A 25,495-nucleotide genomic window follows, 5' to 3' on the forward strand; every position below is an offset into this window, starting at 1 on the left:
TAATGGACTGAACCTCTGAACCTGTAAGCTAGCTCCAATTAAATGTTGTTTTTTGTAAGACTTGTCTTGGTCATGGTATGTGTTCACAACAGTAAAATCCTGACTAATACATAAATCCTTGCTAAAACAGACCAAGATCACAATGTCCTGCATCATTTTAGGTGGGAAAAAGTTAAAGCGGGAGGGATGTCTCAGTGGTTAAGAACATGTACTGTTCTGGCAGAAGACCCATGATTGCTATATTGGACAGTTCATAACCACCTCTAACTCCATCTCCTGATGATCCAATGGTTCCTTCTGATATACCCCAAGCAATGTACTCATGTGGATACATATTCATTCTCTCTCTCTCCCTCCCCCTCCCTCTCTCTCTCTCACACACACACTTAAGAAAATTTAAAATCCTCACGTATTTCCATGGCAGGACTTGGGGTGGAGCTACCCAACAGGACATCTATGAGCGAGGATGCTGACCCAGAGTGGTACTTCTTCAGTGTCATCAGTGCTCTGTGAGGACCAGAGACAAAATGAGGAGCTCTTTGGAACACCAGTTCAGGGACACCATCACCTGAGCACCCAGCACCTCTTTAGCAGACAGACCACTCCCTCCCTCAACACAAGTAAGGGTGCCCACGAGTCCCATCCAAGGAAGAGATCCTTTGGTTTCAGTCAGGAACTCTCACTTTTTCAGGCGTTTGTAGGTGACATCGTTGGCAAGCTTCAGCAGTCTGTAGGTATTCTCTCTGTCCAGGTTCAGCTGGAGATCATGGGACTCATCAAAAGCCACTGTGACTGATTTTTGGGTGATTCGGGTCAGGACCCCAGTGGCCAGTTGACTGTTTTCATTAGTATCATACAGACCCACAATATCACCTGCAAAACCAAAACCAGCTAGTTATTACGGTATGTGGTCATTTCCAGTATATTTCAAATTATGCATCTATTTATTCCATCTGTGTGCTATGGTGCACATGTGTGGGCCAGAAGGCAACTTGTGGTAATTGGTTCCCTCCTTCCAACATGTGGATCCTGGGTACTGAATTCAGGTTGTCAGTCAAGCTTGGTGACTTTTTCTCCCTGAAGCTGACTCAGATGTGTGGTATGAGTCTTACCTGTGCCTTGAGTCTCCCCGACTCCAGAAAAACAAAAGGAACACTCCTAGGGCAGAAGCTAAGCTGTGTGTCAGGCTCCCCACATCCCACTCAGCTCAAGATTGCTACTTCTGAGTGACGACTGAGCCTGGAGATTGTCCTTCAGACTGACAACAGCCACGTCCCTTGATTTGGTCAACAGCGGTATCAGCTTGCTGGTGTTCCATACAGAGGCTCCAGTTCCTGTGACCACTGCCACCCATCATTCTCACATTCTAGTCACTCCACACAGGTTCAGAGAGGTTACTGTGCACACTCCATCCTGCCCCTTCACACCTGACAGTGGCAGGCACTCTTGCTCCAATTTGCCAAGGGTGCAGGCTGAAGGTAGCTTCTTTAACAAGGTCAAGAGATCAAGTTTGCCTTGGTCTGACACCTGCCAGCAGGTTCCCTCATCCCACTCCCCTCATCTGACCTTCTCCAAACCAGCAGAGGAACTGAAAACTGTTGGACAAGAGTCTATGGAGTCAACATAATCAAAGGCTGCAACTCAAAACAGGCTGCCACAGGCAGTGCTGCTGGCTCTCAGTTTTCAGGGCTGAGGCCAACTTGCATCCCTAGTGTGCGGTCAAAACGCTCCAGAGTGCAGTGCAATGGCAGAGTGCTTGCTCAGCAGGCCAGAGGCCTTGGGTTCTATCCCAGGCACTGCAAAGAGAAAGCTGCCAAACCAGGCAACCAAAAAGCACTAACAGCTGAATGTGGTAGTGCATATCTGCAATCTCAGAACTCAAAAGGCAGAGACAGAAAGCTCACTGAAACTTCTAGTGCAGCCTGGTCTATATAGAAAGTTCCAGATGGACCAGCGCTATACAGTTAGTCACATTCCTGTCTCCAAAAACCAACAAAAAGTCAGGTATGCTGGTAACCCTATAATCCCAGCATCTGGAAGGTAGCGGCAGGAAGATTAGGAGTTCAAGGCTCAAAGTCATCCTCTGCTACACAGGAAATTTCAGACCCTGTCTCAAAACAGCAACAAAACCAGCTATGCTGATCACCAGGTTTGTAACCAGAAGGTTTTCACTGCAGTGCCCCAGACTGTGTGGGTCAGTTCTCCAGCCCTTCAGACAGCACAGGCCTTGATCTGACCACCAGCCATGGCCGATACAAGTCCCCAGGGAACACCTACCAGAGGTGAAGCTGTTGCTAGGAAGCACCACTGCAGGTCCAAACTTCCTGGGCTCAAAGGTGACCAGCCGCTGCCCACACAGCCCTGTGCACTGGCTGGATACCTGAAGCTTCAGCAAACACACCCCTCGGCTCTGAAGCTCTCTCAGAGAACTGTGTTCCTGCCAGCACCTAGAAGACACCAAGCAAAACAGCTTCACTGTTTGTGCCTGCGCAAGGGAGAAAGGAGTTCTGCTTATAGGCATTACCCATGCCCCAAAAGAACTCCGGATCCACTCCACTCCAATCCTACCTCTCTCCCACACCCCACGGGACAGGTACTGCCTAACTTGCTCCAGGTCAGCCAACACAGAATCTTATCATGTCTCTTTTCCATCTGCCATCCAGTCTTTTGGGGCCCTCCCATTTATACCTGACTCCCTCTCTGCTTCTTACCACCAACACCCTAAGTGTGGTTCAAGGTCCCAGTTTGGCTTAAAGCATATCACTTCATTTTCACGGCAAGCACATGGTGTGGGAATCACATGCCTTCACAGACAGAGTGTGGGAAGGCCTAGTACACAATTCCATAGTCACACAGCCAGAACAGCAAAACCTCTCTCTCATCATGACTGACAAACTCTCAGCCAACCAATCTACAGATTACACATTCGTAATCTCACAGACTGGCTTCACGTCCTGCCTCCACGTGGGTTACCCTGGGCCAGTTACTTCACCAGCCTTTGTCTATCCTTAGGGAAATGCATTACAGGAATTGCACTGTGGGATACATAAGTGGTGGCTCTGTCTGTTGCAGGCCTGTAGATATTCTCCTGAAACAACATGGTTCTTCAGGAATGCTCAGGCACCATACATGACATAGGCTTCATTAACTTTCCTCTAGGAAGCTGCTCTCTGGCACACACCCCTCCCTGGATCCCGAGGAAAACTTGTCCCATTCCCCATCTAGCACTGACCATCCTGTGAAGTCTTTCTTTCTTTCTTTCTTTCTTTCTTTCTTTTCTCTCTCTCTCTCTCTCTTTTTTTCCTTGGGGTGGGGGGCCTCACTACAGGGTCTCCTGTAACCCGGGTTGACTTCAAATTGGCTACGTAGCCAAAATGTGACCTTGAACTCCCGATCCTTTTGCCTCGACGCCCCGAAGTGACGCTGCTATGCGGTCTTCTCCTAGGGCTGTCTCCGTGTGTTGCCCATTGACCCAGCCAACACTAGACCGGCTCCAGGCGGTGACTAAGGAGAGCTACAGAGGGCCTGGGACCTGCGGCCAAACTTACCTGCGCTCCTCCACCTCGGCGTCCCGCTCCAGCTCCAGCAGCTGTAGCTGCTGGGCCACGAAACTCTCCACGGCGGACGAGGCCATCTGCTCCGCGGTGCAGCCCCTGACTGATGCTTCCTGCTCGGCCAGTTTAGTCCTGTGGGACCCGTGTTCCTATGGGACCCGTGTTCCAGTCGGACCGTGTTCCCCACTGGACCAGAGTCCGCAAAAGGCCCTAGCGCTCCCAGCCAGAGCGCGGATTCCCGGCCTACCCGTTTCCTGCGCTCCCCGCCAAGTCAGTGATTGCAGTAGGATCCCTGTTTCCCTGCTCCTGGTGTTCCCTACTGAGCTTGTGTGTTGACGCACAAGGTTCGCGCCGCTTCCGCTTCCGGTTGGGACTGTGGAAACATGGCTGCTGCCATAGCGGTCTCGGCATTGCCGGGCGCCTTCGGGCGCCTGGTGTCTGTGTGTAGCCGTAGCATCTTGGCATCCCAGGGATCTGGACCAGGTGAGACCAGGGAGACCTGGTGAGGGAAGAAGCTAGCGGTGCTTCCGCCGTCTGCCGCCCGTGTGTCTGAGTCCACCTTGGCTCCTGGTGTGTTGGTTGTGAGAGTCGTGAATATGGCACAGGGTTTGGAGTATGAGAACCTGGGATGAGAACGTGGTTCCTTCCGTTCATTGCTAAATACTGACAAGTGCTCTTAAACTTAAGTGTAGGTCCTATAGTACAGGGACACAAATGGGTGTAGACAAATGACCTACCCAGGGTCATACAATGGGGATGTAAAGAAAGCGAGTTAGAAGCTGCTAAGTAGAGCATGGGTGTGGACAGTTGTCCTCGGGCTGCTAGCCACTCTCGGATCAGGAAAAAAAAAAAATGACGTTGAAGAAAGGAGTGAGTGATTTTAATGTTAGGACCTTAGACCATGAAGTGAACTATCTTGAAACATAACAAGTCACTAAGTAATGTGTCCTTAGTTTTGTTGACCTAGACCTTTTGGTTTGTGTATGTGTTATGTGTATGTATGTGTGCAGGTGAGTGTACATGCCCTTGTGGAGACCAGATGATGATGTCAGGTGGACACTGTTGTGTTCAACCTTTTCAGTTTTTTTTTTTTTTTTTTTTTTTTTTTTTTTTTTTAAGATTTATTGTGATGTTTGTTTCTGTGGAGGGATGTCCTTTCCTTGCATTTAAGTGAAGGTGCCTTTGGAGTCCAGAAGAGGGGGTCAGATGTTAATCCATAGATGATAGGAGAAAGGCCACCAACTCAAATCATCGTAGCCAACTTAATTAAAGCAAGCTTTTTCACTTGGGTATTCAGGCTGCCTCCACCTAAGTCAGGGTTCAGGAGGTCAGCATTGGACACCTGTGAAATCAGGGTTTCTATAGTTCAGGAATAGGAGGTTTTCAAATGGGGGTGAAGCAGAACATAAGCGTAACGGGTTGGTCACAATAACTTTCTGAAACAAAGGTGCAGTTGCAAGGTGTTCGTAACAACAGGTCGTCATAATAACTCTGAAACAAAGGCATAGTTGCCGTTTTCCGGGACAGGTGGTATAAACCCATTTGTAGTTAAGGTGTGGCATAACCCAATCCTTGAGAAACAGATTTAATCATAAACAGAAATGAATCTACTTTTTCTCTACTATAAGATGGCTTTCCAGCTTAAGATAGAAGTATGCTGGTTTATCACAGATCCCTGGAGCTGGAGATGCAGACACTTGAGGACTTCCATGTGGGTGCTGGGAACCAAACTTTGTCTTCTACAAGAACAGCAGCTACTCTTCCACTGGCCCATTTCTCCAACCCCTCTCCTTATTCCTAAAGGTTTCTCCGTGAATCTGAAGCTGGCTATTTGGTTAGACTGGCTAACCAACAAGCCCTCAAGATCTGTTTGTCTCCACTCCCCAGTGCTAGGGTAACAGAAGTGTCTAGCATTTTATTTTAGTGCTGGTTACCTGAACTCAGGTTCTTACAGTGGGATAGCAGACACTTTACCCACCGAGTCATCCCCAGTGCTCCCCTGGACGGTTTTCACAGACAAGTTGTAATACAGTAGGTTAAATGGTATGCTAGCAGCAGATCGTTACATGTCATCAGAGTAACTACCCACCATGTTTCTCTTCTTCTTACAGCCTCCCTCTGGTCTGCTTCTCGAAGGTTCAATTCACAGAGCGCTTCATATCCACAAGGGTAAAATACCAAAATGTGGGTTTGGTGATTTTCCCACTTATCTGTAAATATTACCTTCAAGTTAAAAGGTCTCTACATTTGAGGCTGGGTGTGATGACAGACTTGGTAGCATAAGTCTTTAATCCCAGCACTTAGGAGGCAGAGGCAGATGAACAGCCAGAGCTACACAGAAAAACTTTGTCTTTAAAATAACAGTTTTTCTACATAGCTCAGTGATAGCATGTTTGGCCAACATACTTGAGGCCTTGAGTTCCTCCTTCAGCATAAATGTGTACACATGCATCATGCATGCATGCATACATAGAGTTCTGTCCCCAACAGAAATAATGCATGTGTGTGTTCGCAGTGATGTAGAGGCAGCATTAGTGTTGTGGGTTTATGACCCTCCATAGCAAGCTTGCACACAGCCTCCTGGTGCTTCCTGCACAGCTGCTCTTGGGGAGGTGAAGCTGCCTTTCCTGAGCATGTGATGTGTGTTTATGAAATGGCTTTGCAGATACGTTCCTAAGACCTCCCTGAGTTCACCACCCTGGCAAGAAGTGGTTCTGCCGGACCCTGTTGAAGAGACTAGACACCATGCGGGTAAGACTTAGCAGGAGCTGGGCAGGGAGGCCTTTGTAGCCCTAGCACTTGGGAGGCCCAGGAGGCAGGGGGATTGCTGAGAGTTTGAGGCCAGCGTAGGCTACAAAGTGAGACTCTATCTCAAAAAAGACAGAATAAAAAGGGAAATGAATGGGTAGCACCGAGTGTCCATTCCCACAGGTCACTGAGGTAATCATTGCCACAGGGCAAGGCTGCAGGTTTCTGAGTGCTTGGAACCCGAGCACACGTGAGACCTCACATTCATTTTGGTTGGTAAACACCAACATTTATGATGAATCTTCTCTTGATAAACAGCTCTCCAGCATCTCTGCCACGAGGCAGTCCGGTGATGGGAGGGGTAGTGCGTGCACCTCCATCTCCAGCTATGTTATGTATCAGTGCAACCCCATCATCCCAGTACTCAGTTAGGAGCACCACAAGTCATGTCCAGCCTGGGCTACATGTCAGGAAAAGGCAGCACAGCTGTTGCCAGCTGAAGAGTCATGTCTCAGCTTCCCAAAAGCTCGAAGTTCCCATCATTCCGGGGAATCTTCTGTTATTTTAGAATACTGTTTAAGCTCCTGTTCAGGCTAAGTATAGTCACCCCTGGAGGTCTGGGATTGGTTGGAGGGCTTGCCACAGCTATCAGAACCCACGAATGTGATGATGAAGGGTGGCAGTGGTGGTGTGCAGGCTGTATGTATAGGTCCTGCGTGTCCTCTCTGGAGCACTTGCTGACTGTCAGTGCTCACTCACTGTGCAGGGCACCACCACAGGAGAGGTCTGCGTGTTTGGTGCATCATCTGGAGCCTTCAATGGGATGTCAGGAGCTGCTTCTGGCCTTGGCCTTATCCAGAGCAGGAATTGTTATGTTTGTCCTGTGTGTCCAGCCCTTGGCCCAGGGGTGGGGTCTATGCTCAGTGGGTGTCTTCTCAGGACAAAATTGAGAGCTAAGGACTGTGACATGAGCCAGAGTAGTGGTAATGGGAACAGGGAACGGGTGTGGAGGGAGGGCAGTTGGGCCTGCCAGAGATGGAATGTGGAGAGAAGGTGAGTCCCTTGGGAACAGGGAAGGTGCTGGGGTGGAGGGTGGTCAGGAGGCCCTGCCAGCTCAGGGACACAGAATCTGGCTCCTCAGACTGCAGAAGGACTGTCCTTTCACTTCTTAGACTGCACACTTCTTGCCCTGAGATGTAGTCCAGGCTAGACTCACTGCCGTCCTGCTTCAGCCTCCCAAATGCTGGGATTATGGGTGTGCACCATCATGTTCTGCTTGTGCACTGGGTCTTAATTGATTTAAAAGAAAAAAAAGCAAACAGGATGGAGGGTTCTGCTCCAGAACTGCAGAAGTAACACTTCCTGCCAGTGCTCCTGAGAGCCCCAGCCCAAGCCAGCACCTCCCGACTGGCTGGGTAAGCAGGGCTGGACAGACTGCAGGAGCAGTCCTCACAAGGGAGCCTGGTACCTGTGCAGTGATTGCCACCCACTGTCCTGCAGAGGTTGTGAAGAAGGTGAATGAGCTGATCGCCACAGGCCAGTATGGCCGGCTCTTTGCTGTCGTGCACTTTGCCAGCCACCAATGGAAGGTGACTGCAGAGGACCTGATTCTAATTGAAAATGAGTTGGATATCAAGTGTGGAGAGAGGATTCGGCTGGAAAAGGTGAGGTGCATGTTGTGTTGTGGACTCAAGGACTCCAGCACCTAGTGAGCATTGCTGAGGGTTTTCTCAGCTGTGCTGAAAAAAGGACTCACAGCCAGCGGGTGGGAGGCAGGGTTGGACTCTGCATAGGGCAGAGCAAAAGGGAGACTAGGACTAGAGGAAGACAGTGGAGCTGAGCTGTGTCTCCATATCCTTGATCACAGACATAAGCTGCCAGAGAGCTTGAAGGGAGATTTCTAGCACGTGCTATTGTAGGGGAGGCTGGGAAGTTCCAGCAGCATAATGCTGTGTGAGTGGTAGCACTGATGGACGCCGAAGCAGTTTAGTCTGATTGTTTTTATTTGAGACAAGGTCTCCTGTATTGTACCCCAGGCTAGCCTCAGACTTGCTGTGAAGACCAGACTGATCCTGATCCTCTAGCATCTACCTCTCCATGGGTAGTGGAGGTCAGAGAGCTTACAGAGGTCATTTCTCTCCCTCCATTGTGGGTCTTGAAGCTTTCTGTGTTTTCCATTTCCCATCCAGTCCCAGCATGTAGGCATCACCTGCTCCCTTGGTGAAGAGTCAGGGATTAAATATGCTATATTTTATCTTCTCAGGTCCTGCTGGTTGGGGCAGACAACTTCACACTCCTGGGCAAGCCACTCCTCCGGTAATGAGCTTCAAACCCTGGGCTTGGTCCAGGGCTGGGCTGGCTCACAGGCTGGACACGGTGTGGTCAGGCCCAATGGGGATTGTTCAACATCATTCTAAGAGTTAAATGCAGCCGGGCATGGTGGCACATGCCTTTAATCCCAGCACTTGGGAGGCAGAGGCAGGCGGATTTCTGAGTTCGAGTCCAGCCTGGTCTACAAAGTGAGTTCCAGGACAGCCAGGGTTGTTACACAGAGAAACCCTGTCTCAAAAAACAAAAACAAAACAAAAAAAAAGAGTTAAATGCAACACCTTTCTTAATTCTGGTGGGTGTTTGGTGTCCCAGGAGATACCCAGCTAGGAGACTAGTCAGTCACTAATCCATTGTAATATATTTTTCTCCTCTCCTCTCCTCTCCTCTCCTCTCCTCTCCTCTCCCCTCCCCTCCCCTCCCCTCCCCTCCCCTTTTCTTTCTTTCTTTCTTTCTTTCTTTCTTTCTTTCTTTCTTTCTTTCTTTCTTTCTTTCTTTCTTTCTTTCTTTCTTTCTTTCTTTCTTTCTTTCTTTCTTTCTTTCTTTCTTTCTTTCTTTCTTTCTTTCTGCTTCTTGAGACAGGGTCTTTCTATGTACCCTTGGCTGTCCTGGAATTTATTATGTGGACCAGGCTGGCCTTGAACTCACAGGAGACCCGCCTGCCTCTGCCTCCTGAGTGCTGGGATTAAAGGCATGAGCCACCATAGCCGGCAGCCAGTGTAGTCTTTCAGATCATCTTAAGGGCTGGTGATTCCACTCAGAGATAGAGTGTTTACTTGTTAAGTTTGAGGCCCTGGGATTGTGTTCTCAACACCACAAACAAAGTTAATTGAAAAAATTTTTTTTTCTTTGTTGGTTTTTTGTTTGTATTTTGTTTTGGTTTTTGAGCCAGAGTTTAACTGTGTAGCCCAGGTTAGACTAGAACTCACAATGTGTACTAGGCTTACCTTGAATTTGTGGCCATCCTCCTGCCCCTGCCTCCTAGACACTGGCATCAGTAGTCACACCTGACTAAAAGATTTTTTAAATACTCTTCATTATGTTTTCTCACTGTTTTCAAAATGAATGACCCATATGTGGGGCACATAGCTGTTGACCCTACACAGGAAGCAGAGGTAAGAGGGTCAGAGGTCAGTTTATTCCTTGGATGTAAAGAGAATTTAAGGTTGGTCTGGGCTGCATGAGACCCCACTGCAGAACCAGGAATTCTCTGGGGAGCTTCCGCAAGTTGTCCATGAAACTAAAAGGCAATGAAGGAGGTGCACTGTACTTTCTTTTTTGTCTTTCTAGAAAGGATCTTGTACGAGTTGAAGCCACAGTCATTGAAAAGACAGAATCATGGCCCAAAATCAACATGAAATTTAGGAAAAGGAAAAACTTCAGGAAGAAAAAAAGTAAGTATGAGACAGTGTATTGGGGCCCTGTGCTCCCAGCACACCATGGTTGTGCCCATGTTCCCTGCCAAGTAGCTGGGCAATGCCAGGGTGGTATTGTGCCAGCATTGTGTGGGATAAGGGCCCAGGATGACTCACACTGCCCCACTGCAACATGCAGACCACATAGAGCTGTGAACCCAGCATGGCACCCACCTTGAGACACTGGGGGACAGCAGTGGCATATTAGATTGTCTTGGGAAACTGGAAGCAGCTCCCACATCTGCTGGGAATAGTTCACACTCTGCACAAGTCAAGCTGAGGTAGCAACAAGGCAGGCAGCCTCTGTTGTCAGCACATGCGTTTGTGCATATGACGTCACAGATAATTCAAAGGGATTAGATGCTCAGGAACAGGTTCATGGCATCTGCAGGAAGTGGGGGAGCCAGCTGTGCTCTTTGAAATCACTTGGTCAGACCAAGCAGTCCGCATCCTCCCTTCTGATGATGCTGCCTGCCTTAGCCCTTTAGTAATAGGCCCCAGCAGTGTCATGGAAGTGCCAAATACAAATATCCTCTGAGTGGTCAGGCCGTGGCCAGCTGGCTGACCTTTTAAGGAGGCTCATCTGAAGGCTGGAACGTGAGGATGCTGAAGAGGCCCTGGAGCCAGTGCGAGGAGAGAAGCTGGGGGAAGAACCAGCTTAGGGGGGTCTGGGGGTAAGGCCACAGTGCCTAGTACCCACAGGAGAAGGCTACAAGCTGGGCTTCAGTGTCAGCTGGGAGGAGTGGGGCATGAGGCTGCTGACCTGTGGACAGGGCAGATGAAGTCTAAGGGTGACTTCTCAGGGCACTGCTTCCCTTTTCAGTGGTTGGTCTGGCTAGGCAAGAATCCCCTGTGGTGGTGGAAGCCATGGGTGGGCAGTGCCAGATGGTAAGTGTGGTGCCAAGGCTAGGTGGAGCATGGACAGCAGGAGGGAACACCAGTGTCCTTGCCCCTGAGTCAGTCTCCCTTCCCTGAGGGAACACCTAATTATGAGGCCCTAATAGGTGTGGCCTGTCCCCTATTACCTGCTTTGTTCTGACATAGACATCTGACATCCTCAAAGCAGTAAGTGAACCATGAACAGTGAGGGGGCCAGAGAACGCCAGTCAATCCCTGCAAAACAGAGGGGCCCCAGGGTAGGGCCCAGGAGCACAGGCTACAGAGCCTGTCTCTGGGAGTGACATCGCAGCAGATAAGGCCAGATCTAGTGCTCACACTGAGGAGGAGGCTGAGGCAGGGTTCCCAGGACGATTGGACGGCCTGGCAGGTGAAGACACCTGCTGACACCAGAACCCACACAGTTGAAGGAAAGAACTAGTTTCTCCCACGTTGTCCTCTGATAAGCACTTGCATGTGTACACACTCAGACACACACTCAGACACACTATGACAGCTTGCATGCACACACAAAATAAATGCAAATTAAACAAATATTTTTAGTTGACTACCTCATATCCCCTCAAAAATAGTAACAGCGGCAGTTGTGAAGCAGTCCTGGACAGTGAGATGTAGTTTCACGTACCTACCCCAGTCAGTAGCCACAGTACCTAACCACAGTCTGTGTTAAAGGGGAGCTTCCCCCATCCCTCACTCAAAGTGACCAGGCCCCCCCTGCCTTGGAAGCCTTGGGGCCAGTGTGGTTGTGGGAGCAGACCCTGAACCTTAGGCCACTGTGGGTGGAGCCTATGCGGTGAGTGAGGCAGTCAGTCCACATCACAGAAACAGTAGGAACAAGGGACCTGGCTGGCAGTCATGCAGAATGCACTGACCTGAGCCCCGAGACGGCTGTCTGAAGGACATGAGACTGAGCCTGTGACAAGGTTCTCTCTTTCAGTCATTGTGAACCCCCAGACCATCCTCCGCATTAACACCATTGAGATTGCACCTCGTTTGCTGTGACCGCAGAGCCGATGTCTAAGAAGTTCTGAAATGTCTAATAAATTCACGTCTGTACTCAGGAAGCTGAGACAGGAGGATCACAAGTTCCAGGCTAGGTTGGGCTACATAGCAAGACCTTGTCTGACAGTGAAAACAAATAAAGTATTTTCTAGGAGACTGAGCCTGTGACTTGCAGTTAAAGCCAGTTCGTGTTGCCTGGTGGGGTACATTAGCCATCAGAATAAACATCACTCTGAGCCCTAGCAGCAAGCCTGGAGAAAATGACTGGCCAGGCCCCGCCCCAGGCCTGGACCAAGCCGGCTGCTTGTACGGACTGGAGGTATTCCTGGCAGCTGTAGCAGGCAGGAGGGGGACCCACACCTGGGACTGGAGTGGGTTACCAGGACAGCTGCTGGGATTGGGCATGTGGTGACAGTGCACTTACTGCCCTAGCAAAGCCCTTAGAGGCTGAGGCAGGAGGATTCCCAAGTTCAAGGTCATCTTTGCCTGCATAGTAAGCCCTGGGCTAGCCTGAGCTCTATGACCCTATCTCAGGATGAAGCAAGCTGCTCCAGGATGGAAAGCTGCAACTGGCCGGGAGATGTCTGTGTGTCAGCTGCTTCCTTTTGCCTCCATGGTTCTATGACAGGGGTCAGAGTACAGGGTCAGTGTTCCAGCAAACCCCGGGGAGTGGGGGAGCACAGTGACAATAGGGCAGAGGGTGAGGCAGGAGTTCTGATCCTAGGAACGGTTTGGGGCTCCAGGGCTGTGACCCTGTGAGTCAGGCCCACCTTGGGGGAAGACCACCAGGAAGGTCACACAGGCTCTAAGGATCAAGCCAGAAGCATGGAATCAGAGAGGAAGCACAGGCCATCCACAGGAACTGCCAGCCCTTTCCTGTGGCAGTAGCCTGTGACCAGTCATGTGACAGTTGTCCTACTTTTCCCAGCTGCCCCTAAGAAGTCACCCTCACTTAGATATTCAGGTTTTTTGAGATAGGGAGGTGTATCACTGTATTATTCCTCATAGCCCAGGATGGCCTTGAACCTGAAGCAAACCCATCTGAACCTCAGTGCTGGGATTGCAAGTGTGTTTCACCACTTCCAGCTGCCCAACTCTAGAGGGTGGGGCTTTTGGATTGGGGTGGGAAGCAGTTACCCAGCAGCCAGGTTCCCCTGCAGCTCCTTCTATATGCAGTAGAGGGCAGCACCCCACTGGCCAGCTCTGCCCTGTAGTCTGAAAGCAGACTACTGGAGAGCAGGCCTTGGGTGTGAAGTGCTCAACAACCTGCAACCTCTATCCAACCAATTAGTCTCTCCCTCTTTATCTCTGTCTCCTTCTCCCCCTCCCCATGTCTCCCCCTCCCTCTCCCTCTCTTTCTCTGTTAGACACAGACCCCTCTGGGTATTTATGCCTCAGTGTATGCCAAAGAGAGCAATTCTCAGAAGTTGGGCCTACTTTGCACCTCATTTAAGACAGTTTCTTCACCACTGTGTAAGCCAGGTCAGCTGACCATGGGGCTCGAGGAGACTCTTCTGTCTCCACCTCGCATTTCCTGTAGGTGTACTGGGATTAAAAACGTGACTCATACACGGGTCTGGGGATCTGAACTCAGGTCTCCAGGCTTGTGCAGCAGTGCTTTACCCATGGAGCCACCCCCAACCCAACTTCTTGTATTATTTGTTGTTTGCCTGTGTGTATGTCTACATAGGAGGACAGAGGTGTTACGTATCCCCTAGAGCAGTTGTGTCTGCCTGACACAGTACTGGGAATGAACTCGGGTCCTCTACAAGAACAATGTGTGCTCTTTAACCACCAAATCTTCTCTCCAACCCAGTGTCTAACAAATTTCTCTTGCGGTTCATAGCTCATGCTGGAATCCTGGACACCCAACTCTCCCCCTACTTCCTACTAGCTCAGCAGTGACTCTGAGCCCATTGGTCTATTTTCTTTGACTGTGGCTTATATGTGTCTATATTTTCTTTGTTTTGTGTTTAAGATGGTGTGTGTCTCAGGCTGGCCTCAGAGTTAGTATATAGCAGATAATGATCTAGATTGTCTGATCCTCCTGCCTCCGCTTCCAGACTGCTGGTATCACAGGTACACATGCATACACTCACTTCAGCATTATTCTTGTAGTGCTGGGGATGGAACCCAGAGTCATGTGTGCTAGGCAAGCGTTCTACCAACTCAGCTACATCCCCAGTACTATTTTTGTTTGTGGTTTTAAATTTTACTATTAGTGGATGTGTGTCCAAGATGGAACAGAAGTGTCTGAGTTCAAGTGGCAAGTCCCCGTCTCACCAGCTTGTCTAAGGTAACCTCTTGTAGACTGGTGAGATGGTTCAGCAGGTAACGGCTGCCATGCCCGATAACCTGAGTTAACACATAGAACTGATGTCTGCAAATTGTTCTCTGACCTCCAAACAAAAGTTAAATGTAATTTAAAGATTTAATTTACTTGTTGTAAAAGTAACTTTTATTTGCCTGTTGTAATTGTTGTCTTCATGGCTTTCTGCCTCCATCTGCTGACTTAGGCCTAGTCCTAGAATTTTCTTGACTCTTATAATCTCACCGAGGCCTAGAGTGTTTTCAGCCTCTGAGATTTACTGCTGAATAAGCTCATCCTTTCTAGTTCTTTCTGAACTCAGGCTGGTTCAACTCAGCAGTTGTGGCTCAAACGCCTCTCCAGTCTGGCTGTCTTGTTGGCTATTCTGTCAAATCTTTTTCTGATTCATCACTTTGTCTGCCCCTCAATTAGAAGCCACTCTCAAACGTGGGTGCTTCCTTCTACAAACTAACTTTACCTTCATTGTTTGGGATTAAAGGTGGGTGCTAAGGGCCTATGTACTTATTCCAGCCAGAGGGATTAAAGGTGTGAGCTAAGAACCGAGCCACACTATAACTGGAAACTGTGGGGTTCACAGTGTGATCATATATCCTGCAACACTTTATTTATTAGTATGTGTGAGTTTATCTGGACCATTTGTGTGCTGCTGTCTACAGAGACCGGAGAGGCCAATGAGTCCTCTGAGCCTAGAGTTATAGGAGGTTGTGAGTTGCCCTGTGAATGTAACACTGGCTGTCCTGAAAGTCATTCTGTACACCAGTTTGGCCTTGAACTCACATAGGTCTACCTGCCTCTGCCTCCCAAGTACTAGTATTAAAGACGTAAGCCCCTATCACCTGGCAAGAAATAAATGCTCTTATTTCCTTATCTGCTAAGCTCTCACTAGACAAATATAATTTTTAAAAACAAGCTTGAGGGGCTGGAAGGGTGGCTCAGTGGTTAAGAGCTGCTCTTCCAGAGGACCCAGGCTCAATTTCCACTACCCACATGGCAGCTCACAACTGACTCCTGTTCCAGGGGATCTGACTCCTTCACACATATAGGCAAAACACAAATGTACATAAAATAAAAGCAAATAACTTACTGGGGGAGGGGGAACACCAAGCCTGTAATCCTAGTACTTAGAAGGTGGAAGCTAAAGGATCAGAAGTTCAAGGCCAGCTCCTAGGGAAATTCAAGGCCAGTCATGGCTACAGGAAACCCTGTCTCAAAAATAAATAAAGCCAGGCATCCCAGTCCCCAGGAGGCAGAATCAAATGGGTCTGTGTTCCAGACTATCCTGGTCTATAGTGAGACCCTGTCTCAAAAATAAAAGAATAAGATTTAAAATCTCCAATTCCATTCTACCAGTGAAGTAGATGTGGCCCTCATGGATGGCTTGAACTCTTTCTCCAGCGAAATGCAGCTGTCTCCCAGCTGTTGTCTGTGAGCTCCCAGGTCACCCTTAGGAAGGAAGGTCGTGTCCCACAAGGCTGGTGAACCAGAGTTTTGGGAGAGATTCTCGTCTGTGTCTACAAGCACCCAGCTGGACCTGGCTCTCAAAGACTCCCTTGAGTAGGCTGTACTGTGACAGTGGCAGGGTTCATGGTGGCCACAAGACTGACAAAGGGTCTGTCCCAGATATCTCAGGACTCCATTTCCCTTTGCACACAGCTCTGGGGACCAGAGCTCACAACAGCAGCTGCTGTGCCTTTTCCTCCAGTATGTCCACACCCCAAACCCACAGCAACTCCCCAAGATAACAGGTGAACATTCGGAAGGTGTGGTGCCCTTTGACCCACATCCGGGTCAGCCACCGCCCTGCTTGGTGGTTCAGCAGCTCCAAGTGCAGAAATGGGAGACAGTGCAGAGGCAGAGCTGCCTGAGGGCTAGTGGTATGTCACCTTCCTTTTCTTCCAGATGATGGCTTCAGGGAGACTGTTCTCCCGAGGAGGGGGTTGGTCCTGGAGATCCAAGAGCACAAGGTGATGGTGAATGCTAATGGCTGGCAGCATCTTACCACATTGTCTTAGGAAATGATTTCTGAGCAAGGATCATTGGGTTCTAAAGTAAAAGCATGGGGTAAGCAGATGGCTTAGTCAGCTTGACTTATAGCCATGGGGATTTGAGTTTGAATCCCCATTACCTACATAAAACAGCAGGTGTGGACCGCCGGGCAGCTCAGCAGGTAAAGGTATCGACAACCTAAGTCTTATCCCAGGACCCACGTAGTAGAAAAAGAAAACTGATTTCTCCAAGTTGTTTTCCTACCTCCACAAGCATGCTTTGCCACACATGTGCCCTACACATGCACACACACACACAAATAAGTAAATGTGATTTTTAAAGCTTGGCATGACAATACATCAGCAATATTACTGCTGATATAATGCAGAGATGAGAGGACCCCTGGGGTTCACAGCCTATCTGGCTGAGTTTGTGTGTTCCAGATGCAGTGAGAGACCTTATATTAAAAAAGGGGGGGGGGCTGGTGAGATGGCTCAGTGGGTAAGAGCACCCTACTGCTCTTCCGAAGGTCCAGAGTTCAAATCCCAGCAACCACATGGTGGCTCACAACCACCTGAAATGAGATCTGATGCCCTCTTCTGGTGTGCCTGAAGACAGCTACAGTGTACTTACATATAATAAATAAATCTTAAAAAAAAGAAAATGTCTGTGTCTATAAAAATAAATCATGGGCTGGTGAGATGGCTCAGTGGGTAAGAGCACCTGATTGCTCTTCCAAAGGTCCGAAGTTCAAATCCCAGCAACCACATGGTGGCTCACAACCACCCGTAATGAGATCTGATGCCCTCTTCTGGTGCTGTCTGAGGACAGCTAGAGTGTACATATAATAAATAAATAAATAAATCTTAAAAATAAATAAATAAATCATACAAGCAAAAACAGTAAGGGCGACAGTTTAAAAAAAAAAAAAGCAAGCTAGAGAGCTGAGCATGATGATGCACGCCTTTAACCCCAGCACTCAGAAGGCAGAGACAGTCAGATCTCTGAGTTCAAGGCCAACCTGGCCTACATAGCTCCAAGTGAGCCTTCTAGCTAGTGAGACCCTGACCCAAAAGGTAGGAGAACCAGGGCAGAAGCAGAAAGCCAGGCTTGGAGGCAACCACTTTTAGTACCAGCACTTGGGATGCAGAGGTAGGCAGATCCTTAGGGATTTGAAGCCAGTCAAAGCTATGTAACTTGTCTCAAACAACCCCCCACCCAAAAAAAAAACCCCACAGGGAGATGACTCGGTAACACTGGCTGCACAATGCTGAAAACCTGGGTTCAAGCCCTGGAACCCACAAAAGGTAGAAGGAAAAAACTGATTCTATTGTTTCGTCCAGCCTCCACACCAGTGTGTGGCACACGCAAACCTACGTGAACATGCACATACATACACCACAAATACACAGAACACACACAGAATATAAATCACACTGTGTTGGACCACCATGCATACCAAGAGACAACAGAGAACCAATAAAATGATACCCTAATACACAAAAGACTCAGGCTCAGATAAGCAGGGAGGCTCCTGGGCACAGGGGCGGGGGTGAGGCTGTCCCTTCACCTCCCAGGGATCCTGGTCTATTCAGAACACATTCTGCTTTCAAGGCTGGGGACCAGACAACAACCAGATCAGTAGGACTCACTTCCCACCAGCTCTGAGCTGCAACACCTTGCAGTCCACATAGGCAGATTATGCCAGAGGCTGCAGCCTACCCCACCCTGGCTATCCTTCCAAACCCTGTCTGTCAGCCACTGTAACCACTGCACATGTCTTCCAGAGCTGGCATCTGTCTTCCTCTCATTTCCTGATCCACAGCCCCTAAAACCATCAGGCTCTCCTGGGGAACAGGATTGTCTTTTGCTATCAGCAGTGAGCCTACTGTTTTGGTTTCATTTGACCTGAGCTCTCACTACATACACCATGCCAGCCTCACAATGCTCCTCTTAGCCTCTCCAGTGTTGGGGTTGTGGGTGTGTACACTGCCCATTGGCCACACCCGATTTTATGGAGTTGAGGGGTCATATATGGTGGGATGGGCCAGAAGCAAGGATAAGAGGGTGGGACCCAGCCCTTGGCAAGAACAGAATTGGAAATTAGGTTCTATGAAAATACAGCTATGGGTGTGCATAAGACACACACACTTTTAAGAGGCTGTCTGAGAAGGCCTGGGACTCCTAGATGAGGAAGCTGCCTGTGAGTGCTTCAAAGCCCCTTTGAAGCCTGGCTGGAGCCACTCCTGAAGAGAGGGGGTATAGTGTGTTTGAGAGGACTGTGCAAGCCAGAATGTGTAAACAATCCATAGAAAAGTATCATATCTCTTCCACCTGGATGTTTCTGAGAAGAGAAATTGGGTGGCCCGAACACTTCCCCCACCTAATGCTATAAAGCCAAACCCTGAAGGGCGGGCTGTGGAATTCAGGCAGCCGGCTGCCGAGCAGGTGTGTCTGACTAGTTGGCATAGATCTAGGTGAAGGCATTATTTTTGGAGCAGCAAATGTTCCCCTGGTTATAGTGTAAAACACAGGCAGCTTTATGGTTTAGATTTTCCGAGCCCCCATGGGTTAAAGATTTGGATTCTGCGGTGGTGGCGGTTATTAGGTGGTGGTAAAACCTTTAGTAGGTGGAGCCTGGCAGGAGAAGTTAAGTCTTTGGGGTTGTGCCCTGAATGGAGGTCATGTCAGTTAGTTTTCTTGTTATTGTGACAGAGTAGCATACAAAAACAACTTCCAGGGGGAAGAAAGTTTTCTTTAGCTCAGGGTTTAAGGGACAAAGTCCGTCACGGTGCAGTCACAGTGGCAGGAATAGAAGGTTGCTGTCAGAGAGCCGAGAGGTGGTGCTCAGATTCATGTCCTGTGCTGTGGGGGACTCCAGCTCAAGGGGGTACCCCCTCCTCACCTGATGAGTTATGTCTTCTCAGTGGTTCCAAATATTTTCTGTTTTGTTTTGTTTTTCGAGACAGGGTTTCTCTGTGTAGCCCTGGCTGTCCTGGAACTCACTCTGTAGACCAGGCTGGCCTCGAACTCAGAAATCTGTCTGCCTCTGCCTCCCAAGTGCTGGGATTAAAGGTGTGTGCCACCACTCCCGGCTGGTGGTTCCAAATCTTGACCATGGAAGAACCATTATGGGAAAGGAGAAACACGCCGCCCACCCTCCCTCACCCCCACCCTGCCCTCTCCCTCTCCCTTCCCCATCCCTGCTCCATCCTTTTGGCTTATCTCTTCTACTCTTACATTTTCTCATCAGTTCTGTAAGGAGAGCAGCCTGCTCTGCCACAGGCTGTCCCGCCTAGACATAGGCCTGAAGCCATGGGGCCAGCCCTGCATGGAATAAAAGAAAAACCTCAGAAACTGTTCCAAGTGGAACTTTTCTCCTTTTAAATAGGTTTTCTCAAATGTGTTGTCACAGCAACAGGAAGCTACTTGTTGGTCCATCTTGTCCCACTAGCAGTTATTAACCAGACATGTAGAACATGAGCCTGGGACCCTCTGAGCCCCTCATACTGACAGAAGATCCAGGCACGGGAAGGTGGGTACAGCCTATTACAAGCCCTCGCTGCTCTTCCAGAAGACCAGAGCTCAGTTCCCAGCACCCACACCAGGCAGCTCACAAGCACCTTTAGCCTATACACACACACATACACACAGAGAGAGACAGAGAGACAGAGAGAACAGAGACAGAGTGGGGGCACTCACATAAGAGCACATGACTGTTCTTCCAGAGGCCCTGAGTTTAATTCCCATGTGGTTACATGATGGCTCATAACCATGTATAATGGCACCCTCTTCTTGTGTACACAATAAATAAATCTTTTAAGAAAGAGAGAGAACAAAAGAAAGAGTGAGAGAGAAGAAGGAGGAAGGGAGGGAGGGAGACAGAGAGAGAGAGAGAGAAGGAAGGAAGGAAGGAAGGAAGGAAGGAAGGAAGGAAGGAAGGAAGGAAGGAAGGAAGGAAGGAAAGAAAGAAAGAAAGAAAGAAAGAAAGAAAGAAAGAAAGAAAGAAAGAAAGAAAGAAAGAAAGAAAGAAAGAAAGATAGAAAAAAAGAAAATCTCTGTGTGTCTAAGCGTTACATGTGTTCATGTGGGTGTCAGTGGTTGTGCATGTGTGTGTTGTATGTGTTCATGTGGGTGACAGTGGTTGTGCATGTGTGTGTTGTATGTGTTCATGTGGGTGTGAGTGGTTGTGCATGTGTGTGTTGTATGTGTTCATGTGGGTGTGAGTGGTTGTNGGTTGTGCATGTGTGTGTTGTATGTGTTCATGTGGGTGTGAGTGGTTGTGCATGTGTGTGTTGTATGTGTTCATGTGGGTGTGAGTGGTTGTGCACCTGTGGAGGTCAGAGCACCATTCTATGTCTCTCTCAATCATTCTCCACCTTAGTTTCTGAGGTGGGCCTTCACTGGAGTGATCTCACTAAATCTGGCCACACTCGGTGGACAGCAAGCCTCAAGAAGAGCAGTTGAATCTCATGTGGGGATCCAACCCCTGTTCTCTTACGAGAGAACACCACAGGCCCACCTTTATGTTTTTTAAGGTTTATCTATTTAGGAGCTGGAGAGATGGCTTAGCAGTTAAGAGTACTTATTGCTCTTACAGAAGACCAGGGTTCAATTCCTAGCACCGACATGGTGGCTCACAACCATCTGTAACTCTGGTTCCTGGGGAGCCAGTGCCCTCTTCTGGCCTCCACAGACACAAACCTTGAGTGTGATGCACATATATACACGGAGATAAACAGTCATACATATAAAATAAAAACTAAATCTAAAATGTATAAAATACATTTACTTACGTGGGTGAATGTTTTGCTTGCATATATGCGTGCATCATGTACATGTCTGGTACCCACAGAGGCCAGAAGACAGGTGTCTGACCCCCTGGAAAAGAGTTTTAAGAAGTTGTGAGTTATCAGACATGGGTGCTGGGAACTTAACTCAAGGCCCCCACAAAAGCAGTCAGTCTTAACTGCCGGCCACCTCTCCAGCTCCAGGCCCACCTTCACTGAGGGTCTCTAGCTGGTAGTCAGAGCTGCTCTGATTGAAATGGTTCTGGCCTCTCTGCTCCAAGGACAGTGTTCTACAGCATGGTCCCTGGGGTAGAAAACAGCAGTAAGTAAGTCCTGCCACCTGCAAAACAGACTGACACACATATGGTGGCTGTAATTAACCTAAAATAATACCTCATTTTAAATTTTATTTGTATATGTGTATGTGTGTGCCATGAGAAGTTGTCTGATCCCCTGGAATTGTTTGCTGCTAGACATGGGTGCTGGGAGTCAAGCTCTGGTCCTCAGGAAGGGCTGCCTATCCAGTCGCATGGCTGTTTGTTAAAATCTTCCTTATATCAGGATTCCAGAGCCCCTCACAGCCCCGGCCCTGCTTTCCTAGCTAAGAGTCTTGGGCACAGGACTGAACAAAACCAAATGAAGCTATGGTGTTAGTGCCCAAGGCCTGGTATACAGTGCTGCCTCCCCTAACACCTGACCCGGCACAATGGCAAAGTGTGATGTCCCTTGCATAGGTGGTAAAGTTGGGGCCCATGGCAGGTGAAGGAGAATCATAGCTCAGGTTGAAGAAATGAAATTGGCCCTGTAAGCAGAGTGTGCATTCTTACACGAACCCTGTAAGCAAGCAGGATGTCCCCTTTGTTTGTTTGTTTGTTTGTTTGTTTGTTTTGTTTTTTTCAAGACAGGGTTTCTCTGTGTAGCCCTGGCTGTCCTGGAACTCACTCTGTAGACCAGGCTGGCTTTGAACTCAGAAATCCACCTGCCTCTGACTCCCAAGTGCTGGGATTAAAGGCATGTGCCACCACTGCCCGGCTAGGGTGTCCCCTTTTACACGAAGCCTGTAAGCAGGGTGTACATGAAGAAGGCCTGGACTATGGCTCAGGAAGTAAAGGCACTTGCAATCCCAACTGATAACTGCGTTTGATTCCACAGACCCACATGGTGGAAGGAGAAAACCGACACTGAAGTGGGCCTCTGACCTCCACGTGTATACCATGCTAGTTGCGTGTCCGCATACATGTACACACACAACAAATAAAATCTAATAATTTTTACAAACAAGGAACTATGTAGCTCATTCCTGCCAGATCCCTCAGAAGGTGACGGACACATATGGAGGGCACCACAGCAGTCTCTAGAAACTGGTAAAACCCAACAGAAGCCTGCACCCTCCTCAGGTGGCCTCCCAGGACACGTGTGCATTCCATACATTCACAGACTGAATTAATTATTCCTTTTTGTGTGTTTATTTGCTTTAATTGCTTAATTTGTTTATTTTATGTGTATGAGCATTTGTTACCACATGTATGTCTGGTCTCTTTGGAGATCAAAAGAAGGAGTCAGAGCCCCTAGAACTGGAGTTATGATGTGAACTGCCATGTAGGTGCTGGAAATTGAACCCTGGTACTCTGCCAGATCACATGTTCTTATCTACTGAGCTAGGTCTCCAGCTCCATGCTTGCTCTGTGTTTGTGAAGCAGGATCTCATGTAGCCCACTGGATCTAAACTCACTATATAGCTGAGAACGGCCTTGGTCTTCCTGCCTGTGTGTCATGTAAGCTCATCCCAGAGGAGAGAGCTGGGGAATCCCTAGGGATTATTTTCAGACACCAGTAGATATACAGATAGATGACAGATTTGTTGTTAATAAGTAGGAAGGTAGATAGACAATGGATAGGTGGATAAATGGATGGGTTGATACACGGATGATACATAGATATATGATAGATGGATGGGTGGATGGATGAATGGATTGGTGGAGAAGTAGGTGGATGGCAGATAGATGATGAATAGGTAGATGGACAGACAGATGAGTAGGTAGACAGATGATAGAAAAGTCAATGATACCTAAAAGATGCTGGAAAGAGAGGGACAGATAAATGAGCAGTGGTTGATAGCGCTAGATATCTAGGTGACAGATGTTAGAGTGGCTAAGAGACAATGAGTAGACTGGCAGGTAGATTGTAGATATCAATAGATGATAGATAGATAGATAGATAGATAGATAGATAGATAGATAGATAGATAGATAGATGATACATTGATAGATAGACAGACAGAGAGACAGTCATCACAGCAGATGCTGGATATATGAGAGATGGCTCATAGACAGCTAGATGAAGCCCGTGTCTAAAGTAAAATCTGCTACTTAACCATTTGAACTCTTTTACAGAACCAAAGAGAATATATTGTCCTGGAGGGCTGGCCCAAGGCCAACAGGAGGCAGCGGTTGTCTGACCATCTCTCCCTCAGCACACACCACCCCCAGGCCCAGCGCATCAAGCCCTGCTTTAGAGGGGATTGAGTCTCCAAGGCTCTGGGATGTTGTGGCTCCCAAGAAGCCTGAACTGAACTTTCTAAAAATTCCCTGTGTAAACTGGGGGTGTAGCTTGGGCTGTGAGGTGCTTGACTAGAATGCATGAAGCCCAGGTTCCATCCCCAGCACTGTGTTAGCTCTCAGGGTATGGTAGCTCACATCTGTCATCCCAGAGCCACAAGAGGTGGAGAACAAGGAGCAAGAGTTCAAGTTCCAGCCGGGCGGTGGTGGCGCACGCCTTTAATCCCAGCACTCGGAAGGCAGAGGCAGGCAGATTTCTGAGCTCGAGGCCAACCTGCTCTACAAAGTGAGTTCCAGGACAGCCAGGGCTACACAGAGAAACCCTGTCTCGAAAAAACAAAACAAAAAACAAACAAACAAAAACAAACAAACAAACAAAAAACAACAACCAAAAAAAAAAAAACAACAAACAAAGAGTTCAAGTTCCTCTCAGCTGCACTGGGAGTTTGAGAGCAACGTGGGTGAGATGCTGCCTCAAATACCAAAGTGGTGTATGTGAGTGTGTGTACATGTGTATACTTATGTATACATGTGTACATGTGTGTGTACATGTATGTACATGTGTGTAGAGGCTACATTCACTTAGGTGGGTGTATGTAGAGACCAGAGGTTGATGTGGGAATTTCATCCTGAATCTATTCTCCAATGAGCCTCTGAGATCCTCCTATCTCTACCACTCAGTGCTGACATTACAGGCACACACTGCCCTGCCCAGCTTTTCCTTGGGTCAGAGGGGATCCAAATCCAGGTCCTCATGTTTGTACAGCATCTGCTCTACCCACTGAACCATCTCCTCCGCACTCCCAATTTGTAAGTGGGTTTCATTATTATTCAAGCTGGCAGGGCCATGGCAAGAGAATGAATGAGGTATTAGAGAATGTCACAAACAGTACAGGGACAGGGATCAAGGTGTCCCTCCTGAGGATGATGGCAAGCCAGGGAGCCCCCACTACCTCGTAGCAGACACTAGGGATGTTGATGCCTGGAATATGACAGGAGAAGATGGGAAGGAATTCTCAGGCAGAGGAAACAAGAAGCAGAAAGGTCCTGAGGCTTCAGAGTGGAAAGGGCTCAGTGTTCACAGTCCTGATGGCAGGGAGGAGGAGACACCTCAAACAGGAACTCCGTGGGTTAGACTGTCCCTGTGGTCAGAACTGACATAGGTTTGGATGCTAATGAGTTTACCAAGTCCAGCTGGTTTCTGTGTCACGTGGCTCCTGGGTGGCGGTCTCAGTCTTACATACAACAAAATGCAGCTTGCAGAGCCCAGGGGAGCACATCAAACAGAGTCCAGAAGCTTCCAACTCTTGCCAAAGCCAGCACGCAGCAGGCTCTCAGTAAATAGTAGTTGAAAGCTAGGCATGATGATTGGGTCCTGTAATCCCAGCAGTAAGGAAGCTGAGGCAGGAGGATTTGCATGATTTCCTGACCATCCTGGGCTACACAGAGAAGTCTAACAAGCCTGGGATACATAGAGAAGTCAAGCCAGACTGGGCTACAAAGTGAGACCTTGGATAAAAAACCAAATAGAAGTCGGAGATAGATGGTGATACACAACTCTAATCCCAGCACTCAGGAAGCAAAACCAGGCAGATTTCTGTGAGTTTGAGACCAGCCTGTTCTGTCCATACAGGCCAGCCAGGGTCACATAGAAAAACCTTGTCTCAAAAAAACCAAAAACAAAAACAAAAAAAACCAAGACCTGTACTCAGGTGATAGTTCAACAGGTAAAGTACCTGCTGTATAAAGATGAAGACCTCTCTGAACAGCAGAACCTGCCAGTCACAGCAGCACATACTCCTAACCCCAGTTCCCGAAATATAGAGACAGATGGATCCCTGAACCCACTGGCCAACCAGCCTGGCTCACAGCAAGCTCCAAGAGTCTT

General features: G+C 48.5%; 2 protein-coding genes across 4 annotated transcripts in view; one reads left to right on the forward strand and one right to left on the reverse strand.

Annotated features, from left to right (window-relative positions):
• Ighmbp2 (immunoglobulin mu DNA binding protein 2) overlaps window positions 1–3,847 on the reverse strand; it is a 23,560-nt gene extending 19,713 nt beyond the window's left edge. Inside the window, exons 1-4 of the mRNA XM_021151971.2 lie at window positions 3,549–3,847; window positions 2,278–2,447; window positions 684–873; window positions 410–507 (exon numbers count right to left, since the gene is read on the reverse strand). Coding sequence (XP_021007630.1) covers window positions 410–507; window positions 684–873; window positions 2,278–2,447; window positions 3,549–3,634 — 544 coding nt within the window. The 5' untranslated portion in view covers window positions 3,635–3,847. The remainder of the gene's footprint in view (window positions 1–409; window positions 508–683; window positions 874–2,277; window positions 2,448–3,548) is intronic.
• Window positions 3,848–3,857: 10 nt separating this feature from the next.
• On the forward strand, window positions 3,858–16,300 carry Mrpl21 (mitochondrial ribosomal protein L21). 3 transcript variants are annotated; one of them, XM_029472669.1, is made up of 7 exons: window positions 3,858–4,037; window positions 5,666–5,723; window positions 6,220–6,305; window positions 7,803–7,966; window positions 8,566–8,618; window positions 9,921–10,024; window positions 16,173–16,300. In XM_029472669.1, the coding sequence occupies exons 1-7, from the start codon at window positions 3,938–3,940 to the stop codon at window positions 16,283–16,285; spliced, it is 678 nt and encodes a 225-aa protein (XP_029328529.1). In that variant the 5' UTR covers window positions 3,858–3,937; the 3' UTR covers window positions 16,286–16,300. The 3 variants fall into 3 exon arrangements, with proteins under 3 accessions (XP_029328529.1, XP_021007631.1, XP_021007632.1); XM_021151972.2 differs by lacking the exon at window positions 16,173–16,300 and adding an exon at window positions 13,312–13,713; XM_021151973.2 differs by lacking the exon at window positions 16,173–16,300 and adding an exon at window positions 11,880–12,104.
• Window positions 16,301–25,495: the final 9,195 nt, after the last annotated feature.

The sequence above is a fragment of the Mus caroli genome, chromosome 19 (assembly GCF_900094665.2).
Source record: "Mus caroli chromosome 19, CAROLI_EIJ_v1.1, whole genome shotgun sequence".
Taxonomy (NCBI): domain Eukaryota; kingdom Metazoa; phylum Chordata; class Mammalia; order Rodentia; family Muridae; genus Mus; species Mus caroli.

What these genes read in the sequence shown, in the direction of transcription:
- Mrpl21 (XM_029472669.1), top strand. Translation starts at nt 3,938, where the DNA reads ATGGCTGCTGCCATAGCGGTCTCGGCATTGCCGGGCGCCTTCGGGCGC. An exon ending in ATCCCAGGGATCTGGACCAG is followed by an intron (nt 4,038 to 5,665) that starts GTGAGACCAGGG and finishes TTCTTCTTACAG; the next exon opens with CCTCCCTCTGGTCTGCTTCT. An exon ending in CTGGGCAAGCCACTCCTCCG is followed by an intron (nt 8,619 to 9,920) that starts GTAATGAGCTTC and finishes TTGTCTTTCTAG; the next exon opens with AAAGGATCTTGTACGAGTTG.